We start from the raw sequence: 8,613 nt of genomic DNA, 5'->3' as shown, positions 1-8,613 counted from the left end.
GTATTAAGGTACGAGTGCGTACCTTAATGCGTTCCTTACCACCCGTACCCCAAAATTAAGGTACGAGAATGGCTGACTCTGTACCTTAATGGCCCGCTGTACGGTAATCCCAGCGGTTAAGGTACGCACGACGTCATCCGTACCTTAAAATACCCCACCTTGTACCTTAAGCATTTACGGTGCAAGTAATTCGATACAGTGTAGCCGCTGTGCCCCGTTGCCAAATGCCTATACTGCCTGCACGCTTGCGGACGGGTTCTCCAGCCGTGGAGCATTGTCGCCCCGTGCGGATACGCAACCCATCCGCAAGTCTGCATGCGGGCTAGCATACGCATTAGCTAACACGGCCCACAGTGGCCAACTTGGATATAGGGATCGCCCAGAAAGTACGCCGGTTTCCATTAGACAAATTAAGGGCGCTTGGCCCCTGCGAAACTCCGGGTAGGCCACTCCACAATACTCCCATGCACTTTGGGCAAGATGTTGCCTACCCATCAGGCGCCATGAGAGCTAGCATGTGGAGAACCTGGCAACTTTCTAAACGGAGAATGTCGAACAAAATTTCTGTACGATCCCAAAGCAATCGTTTTGAAGTCAGCTTTAGCAGGCGCCGGCAGGCGCAGTATTGCAACGGGAACGGGACATTTGGTCTGGATTCTGGATTTAAATAAATTCCACATTTCTTATGTAAGCCTGTTCGAGGCGACACAGTCGCTGTTCTGGGCAAGCTTCGGCAACGTGGGAATCGACACGTTCGAACTGACGGGCATCAAGCAGTACACGCGCTTCTGGGGTCTGCTCATGTTCGGCGCGTACTCCGTCATCAACATCATCGTCCTGCTCAACCTGCTCATCGCCATGATGTCCAACTCGTACGCCATGATCGAGGTGAGTGTGGCAGCGCCTTATAAGATCGCAAACACAAACAAAAGCGTAACCGTGCCCACCCCACCGCGCTCAGGAACGTTCCGACACCGAGTGGAAGTTCGCCCGCACCCGCCTCTGGATGTCGTACTTCGAGGAGGGCGCCACGCTGCCGCCGCCGTTCAACATCCTGCCCACGCCCAAGAGGCTCATGCACCTCATCCGCCCCAAGTCGGGGTTGCGCAGGATGTCCACGAAGGTACAGTCGCCGCCGTCGCGCTCGCCTTATGATGACTTTTGCTGCCCGAGGAGGAGGAGGGTCCCCGATAACGTTTGATATCGGCCCGCTGCCGCAGCGCAAGGAGCGCGTGGAGCGGGAGCGCGACTACCGGTACTCGGCCGTGATGCGCGCGCTCGTGTGGCGGTACGTGTCCAAGTCGCACCGCGCCTGCATCGAGGCGCCCGTCACCGAGGACGACGTCAACGAGGTCAAGGGCGACATCTCGGCGCTGCGCTGCGACCTGCTCGAGGTCATGTCCAGGAACGGCTTCGACGTGAGCGCGGTGCGCGCCGCGGACGACAGGAGTGAGTGCCTTGTGGAGGCAGTTGTCTGGACCGTGGACCGTCTTCGCGCCTCCGCCCGCCACTCACCTCGGGGTGTGCTCCACCTGCTCCTGTTCGCAGACCCGGGCAACAAGCGGCAGCGCGTCTGGGAGCGCCGCCTGCTCAAGGACTTCCACGTTGCGCCCGTGGCCACCGTCGACGAGGAGGAGCAGCTCATCATGGCGGCGCCGCCCGAGAACGAGACGGGGCTGCAGCGCTTCCGGCGCGTGGCCAAGCTCGCCGTGCTGCAGGCCAGCACCATGCGCTGGCGGCAGGTGGGGCCGGCGCGCGCACCTGGCTAACAGGGCAAAGTGGAGCAATAACCGAGGGGTACTTCACTCCTTCAAAAAAATAATGGCCAACCTAAAAAAAAAAAGAAAAAAAGATTTTAAAAAATGGGGTAAACCAATAAAAACAACAGAAAAAAATGGGGGGAACTAGGAAAAAATAAGGAAAAATTGAGCAAAAACAGAAAAAAATGGTGTATGCTTGAGATTATAGTATAGTACAGTGAAGTACGCCTCGCAATTAATACGGATACTGAAAAGTAAAAAGTATTTTCCCTCCCGCGGCGTACTTGCAGGTGGTGCAGGGGCTGTGCCAGGCCTCGCAGATCGGCCGCTGCCACAGCCGCGAGTCCTTCATGAACCAGCAGAACCTGCAGCGCGCCATGGAGGAGGCGCGCCGGCTGGTGCTCGAGAGCGACAAGGCCGGGCGGGGGACGTCGCCGATGCCGCCGCTGCCCGTCAACAACCGGAACTTCAGCGAGCTGCTGCGGGACGAGAAGCGCCCCGAGGGTGAGACGAGTCGGCAGTCTTGTAGAGGTTAGGGTCGGCGTGTCGTTCGAGTTCATACAGTTTGAAACGGGCCTAGGTGTCTAGCACCGTGGGGCCCTAGGCGTCTAGCACCGTGGTATCACCTTTACCAAGGTTTATTACGACAGTTGAGTCATTATCATTGAGTTACCAATGTAACGCGGCCCGTACACTAACCTAGACCACGACACCAGGACGCCTTTAAAGATTGTGTAAACTTACTTTTCCGAAGCCAAACTTTACAGAAGCACTGTTGGACACAAGAATGCTTCTTCAAAACAGTGTAGACTTGGCTGTTTTGTGTTTTACAAATACTACAAAACGTGGTTACTGACTTGGAGAGCCGATGACGGCCGATATCGCACCATCCACTTCCACTCGCGGTAAAACACAGTACGGTCGCCTGCATTCTACTTTGTTGAGGGGCGGCGGCAACTCCTCAGGGCTACATTTCTCTCGTTAGCGTTCGCGGATTGAGAGTCCACCTGATTTTTACGATCCATAAGCTTCAAGTAGCCAACTAAACGTTTTTCAATACGCCGGGCGTAAACATCATGCCACGACGCCAGACGTGTTGATCGCGCTCGCGTTTTGGGTTGGGAACTCAAAATCCCCCTTTCTTTTTATCGGGCACCTCCCTCTAAACCGCTCTCCTCTCCCGCAGACGCTGGCAGCACCGCGACGACGACACTGCACCCGTTTGCCGAGCGCCAGGGCAGCCTGATGGGCACGGTCGCGAGGGCGGCCCGCCGGCCGGCCGCGGCTACGCCTGCGACCGCGACTGCCGCCCCAGAGCAGGAGAAGCACGCCGTCGTCCAGCCAGAAGTCGGCGTCGTGCCTCAAAGCCCTGCTGCAGAGGAGGTGACGGCGTTCAGCGGGGCCTTGGGCCTCGAGGACGATGCCCAGGCCCAGATCGTCCAGAAGTCGGACGAGGACGAGAGAACGTCCTCGTCGTCCTCCGACGGGGGCCTGGGGTCGTCCGACAACGTTCACGACCCGACAACCAGACCGCGTCTGAGCGTGAGCCAGGCGTCACCCGAGTTCCTGTCTCACCCTATACTGCGGCGCCGGGATGCGTCTCCCGACCTCTTCGCGGACGCGAGAGACGCCTCCATCCCACCCTCCTGGCGCGCGACCCCCAGCTCGGCGAGGTCACCGACACCGAGGGACTCCCCGGCGCGCACGCCCGCCCTAGAGCGAACCCTGTCGTCCCAGGACGACGCGCAACCCGAGAAGCAGAAGACGTCCCTGTCGGCGGACACTTCACCGGACGCATACCCCAGCAGCTCACCGAGCAGGGAGCTGCTCCAGGTCCCCCAGGTGGATAATGGGCGCAGCACGCCGCCCGGCCTCGCCGCTATCCAGAAGAAGACCAAGTACCAGCACCGCGCAGGTGCCTGGTTGTAAATATTCACCTCATTCTGTGATGTTATTAGTTTCGTCGACGCATTTAATTTTCTCGTTCTCACATTTTACACTGTTTACGCTATGGTTCGAGTTAAGACTATTTCTACAATTTTTAGCCCGCCCTTCTGCTTTGGAAAAGTAATAAAGCGGGCGTATGTAATCGATCTGGTATCCTGTCTGTCTCGGTGTCTCTTACCGTGTAGGTGCTACGCGAAGAATATCTTCACGAAAATATACAAAACAATCAGAACGCTGTGCACGAAGTCATAGAACACGGTGTCCGCCCAATCAAAAATTAAGAGAGGTAATCCCCGGCCCGCCCCCTCCCGCCGCCCATTCCGTGTGAACCTCAGAATGCCGAACCGTGTTGCCAGTGAGCTGCTGTTTGAATGGAGTTGCCTGGGCAGCGGAGCAGAGCAGGCAACTTCGTTTGGTGGAAGGGCAGGCCTGCTTGCTTTTTAAAGTACCAGATTTTATAAACACAAAAAAGGTGCGTAGGTACTAATGAGAAACCGTTTCCACCGATGAGCTCGTAAACGTTGGCATTCAAGTTGATTGTTGATACTTACAATTAAATCATGAACGTAATTTTCGGCCTATCCTAAAAATAATCTCTTATGACTTTAGTACGAGGAAGGTCAGAGAGAGAGTTTATCGAGCCGTCTTCGTCATTTGCTTATGCTTTTATTGCTCGATTGACCTTTCCAACGCCAAAAAGAGTGAAAGCATTTTGTTTGTGGTGAGAACAAATTTTAATCGAGTATCTCTACCTTGACGAACTTCCATTTCAGACTCAGTCCACAGCGGGAAGCGTTTCCCGCGAAGATAAGGTTTTTTTATTCCCCTTGCATCAGCAGTGACGTATTTGCCCCACTACCGAGAATCCAGCTGGTCTTGCAAATTTCAAGCATCACGCACGGTGCACTGTAGTTGCGGTCTTATACAGAGTCATCCCCGATTTGAACATCGTTAATATTGGTAGGCTCGTCGATGCAGAGGCGGGTCACAGACGCTGACCCCTGACCCCGTGGTCGCGGTTGGCCCGTGACGCCCACTCGATGCCGAAGGGCTGGCGCTGGTGCCAGGCCCCCGGCGTACACGCACCCGCGAGCCTTACGTATCGCTTTTGTTTACAGCCACTCATCTGCTCAGCCCGTGTTCGATACCCTTTTCGGGTGGCCGAGACTTTGCTCTCGACTGATAAATTTGATCCGTTTATCCGATTATTTGTGAGTATACTTTATTTCGGTTCAGCCCGAATCAGAAAAAGGGGTGGTGAGGGACGGACTGAAAAAAAAAACTTGTAATGTATAAGATCGTGTTGGCTAGGCTCTTTCCTTTGCCACTCTATGACGTGTAATGTGGTCTTGCACATGCGTATGAAGAGCGAAAGTATGTAGTGGGGGAGATAGTGCAGCGCCTTCCATGTCGTTTGGCAGGTTATCTCACTTCCCCGTTGCCACAGAGTCCGACATCCCGAAATAGGAGAGTTAAATAGTGAAACGATAGTGCGGCGGGGCGGGATGTAGGCGATGGAGGTCGCCAGCACCGACACGTGCAGCGGCCCTAACGATCAGCAAGTCTTCCCGCCTCCTCAGCTTAGTCCCGGCGGTCAGTTGTCAACTGTCCACAACAACCACATAGTAGTCCAACTTGTATGAGACTAACATTATTCCCTCCCACGTACAGAGGGCAGTAACACTGACTTGAAAAGGGGTCGTCAATAATTGGCATACATCACATTACTAATTATAATGAATGTCGGGGTTCGTTTTTCTATCGCTTTGGCATCCGCGCGTTCAATTGAAGAAGGGTTCTATCTACATCTCGAAGGGGCCGTCCGGGTGATGCGACACACGTTACATTAGCCAATCGAGCTGGAGGTCACGGCACGCAATAGGCAGGCGAGGTCATGTAATGACCTACTTTACGTTTGGATGTCAGGAAGCAATGTACTGCGACGCGCCGCGATCGTACTGGTCGCCAAAAAGAGAGACAAAGAAGGAGAGAGACCGATAGAGAGAGAGAGAGAGAGAGAGTGAGGGGGAGAGAAAGGGGACGCGCAACAGCGCGGCGGAGCGCGAAATAAAATAAGGCCCACGCTGATATACGGCCCGGAAGTAGTTAAATGTTGCAGGCTGACGTCAAATGCGTGTAATGTGTGAGGTTCATTTACACTTGGCGCATTGGGCACAAATCGTCCGCGACAGAGAAAGAAGAGCGCCCGTACGAATGTGCCAAAAGTGCCGGCCGCTGAACTGCACCTACCACCACAGCCGCGGCGCGCGGCCCGACCCGTCCGCACCTTCGGTTTTAAATTTTATTCATAGAACGACTCCGGCTGGTGGTCGGCTGACTGAACCAGCCTGCAACAAAACTGCAACTTTGCGCTCAGGAACCGGACTGCAGGCCGCAAAGCGGCAGCAGCTGAGCAATCCGGGGCGGCCGGGGCCGGGCCAAGTGCAGTTGTCCTTTATATATGCCGCCGGTGAGCGAGAGCGAGGCGAGGGCCCGGCTGGCTGAAAGCCGAGCTGAAAGCGCTCCCCGCGGCTCCTCCAGGATTCCGCTCGCAACGAGCCCGCCGCGCCAAGAAGGAGAACGAGAAGTTCGGAACTGAAAAGGATTATTGACTTGAAACGAAAGCGACGAAGCTCTGCGGCAATAACGCCGTGCGAGCGCACGACGGCCGAAAATATACGCAGCAAAATGAATGAATGCCGAAACTTTCCTCGATTCGCGCCTGGGGTTCACCCGCCGCCGCCCGCGATGACACCCGGCGACGCTGCGCTGCGAAATCGCTTGCCTCGGCTGGTCCTCGCGGCGCGGCCAGCCCCGGCCCGCGACATCCGACGAGCGCGGCCGCCGATAGGCTTGCATAAGCTTGCAATGTCTGTTATTATTCCCCTCCTTCGAGACAAAAAAAGACGACCTACCCGGTCCAACTGGCGCCGCTGAATTGGCGTTTCGGCTCGATTTGGAGCTGACTGTGGAGGGGCTGTCGGCCTGGTGCAGCCGCCGGCGCGGCGTCCTTCTCGAAGGGGCTGTACGGCCACGTGCCGCGGCCTGCAGCACTGCATCGCAACCGCGAGGGCGACTGGTGGAGAGGCCTCTACCTCACAGTCAGGGACAGGCCTCGGCCTCTGTCCTGCCGAGGACGTCCCCGCCCCGCTGCCACCTGCCCGGCGATGTAGCTTCCACCTGGGGAGCTGCATACACCACTTCATCGCAACCGGGGCCGACAGGCGCTAGAGACCTCCACCTTGGGGACGGACGGGCCTCGGCCCTGCCGAGGACGGACGTCCTCGCTGCCGGCCGGCCAGCCTGCCGCGCGACGCCCACCCATCACGTATCGCCCAGCACCACCCATATCTGAGGCCCGGCCGGCCGGCCCGCCCGCCCCTTAAGCGCGGCCCCCATAGCAGCGCGCCCTGGAGCCGCACACAAGAAGAGGACTTTGATCCCCATTGTGAGGGCCATTGTGGATCACGGGATCCGACGAGCGGATCCCATGCGCTCCGATAATGCCGTGGGGCTGTGGGGCTGCTGGGGGACGCGGGCAATGCGCCCTGGCGTGAGTGAGCCGCTCAGTGTTTGGTGGCTGCTGCTGATTGCAGATAAGGCCACCTCTCTCTCCGCGGTACGGGGGGACGCGTCGCGTCGGCCAGCACGGCCGTCATGGAGACCCGGACCGTCGCGCACCTGGCCAGGCTCCTGGCGCCTGGCTGTGCAGCCGGCCCCCCGTGTGAGTCACGGCTGCGCTGGAGACAAAGCTCACCGCGGAACCCGGCGGCGGCGCCCCGGCCCCGGCGCGGCCGTGTTTCTGATACGCCACACTAGCAGTTTTGTTGCTTTATCCGGCCCTTGCTTTACACGTCCGGCTGGCACAGGCCCGTTGCTAAAGAGAACGGAAGTGGAGATGCCAATATACAAGGTTTGGCGGAAGGGCGGGCCTCTAGCGTGTTTTTGTATTGGTCTCCATAGACCGTGCACAGGGCGATGTTTGCCTACCAAATGCGTGGCACTGCCCCTGCCAGCCCCGCGGGGCCGACGCGGGGCCGCGACCGCCAGACATCGCGATCCTGCTTGACTTGCCGAGGTCAAATACCGTTTTCTTTTCCACGACGGCAAGCCAAGCGGCTCCAAAGTGTCACACACAACACACACACACTAAATCCGCGTCGCTAAACGCGCGCTATCGACCATCGCGGCGGCCTCGACGGCGGCGGCGGGGCTTCGGCGGGGCCTCGGCAGGGCCGGCCCGGACCTCGTGCTAGGTGGCAGTAGTGCTCACGCACCACACGTAATGCGGGACAGACGGGTCTGATTCATACTTTTGCAAAGCCTGTTGTGGTTCCGCGCGCGGCCGTTTGAGTCGCCGTGAGTTGCGTGGCGCTGGCCCGCGCGGGGCGGGCGCCTCTTCGCGCCGTCAGCGTCTCCGCGCTGCTGAATGGCGGGTGACGCTACGATACATTCATTACATTGCACCTAATAACTGCGCCCCCCTCCCCCTCGCCCAGCGGGGCCTGGCGGGGCCTGGCGGGGGCACCGATTGCGGACGAGAGTAATGTGTCGGCGGGGAGGGGGAACAACTAAACCGGCGAGGTCAGAGCCCTTCCTTTTCGGTTACTCGATCAGCGTGCGTAGTGGGCACGGCTACCCCCCTCCTCCTCTCCACCCCTCCTCCCCGTTTCCCCTCCCCACCCGCCACCCGCGGGCGGCTCGAGTCTGCGCCCTGGAGGTATCATCACACTCGGCCCGGGTAATCGTCGCCCATCAGCTGATTCCCGATGAATCTTTCGCTGAGGACGGCGTCTCCCGGCGCGGCGGGATGCGGGGCGGGGCGCGGTGGGACGCGGGGTGTGGAAGCGCGGCGGGGCGCGGCCACCCATCTTCCGTGGAGGGGGGTGTCTTGTCGCGTGCGCCC

At 58.3% G+C, this 8,613-nt stretch overlaps 1 protein-coding gene across 1 annotated transcript; it reads left to right on the top strand.

Moving 5' to 3' along the window:
• Positions 1–510: 510 nt before the first annotated feature.
• LOC127749982 (transient-receptor-potential-like protein) lies at positions 511–3,849 on the top strand (the record flags this gene model as incomplete). Its single annotated transcript, XM_052270237.1, has 6 exons — positions 511–888; positions 962–1,123; positions 1,221–1,449; positions 1,549–1,742; positions 2,051–2,264; positions 2,947–3,849. Coding segments are annotated over 6 exons (1,920 nt in total), but the record flags the coding sequence as incomplete, so codon positions are not given.
• Between the last annotated feature and the right edge of the window lie 4,764 nt (positions 3,850–8,613).

The sequence above is a fragment of the Frankliniella occidentalis genome, unplaced genomic scaffold (assembly GCF_000697945.3).
Source record: "Frankliniella occidentalis isolate FOCC.00 unplaced genomic scaffold, Focc_3.1 Scaffold114, whole genome shotgun sequence".
In the NCBI taxonomy this organism is placed as follows: domain Eukaryota; kingdom Metazoa; phylum Arthropoda; class Insecta; order Thysanoptera; family Thripidae; genus Frankliniella; species Frankliniella occidentalis.
This window is presented reverse-complemented; position numbering and strand designations above follow the sequence as displayed.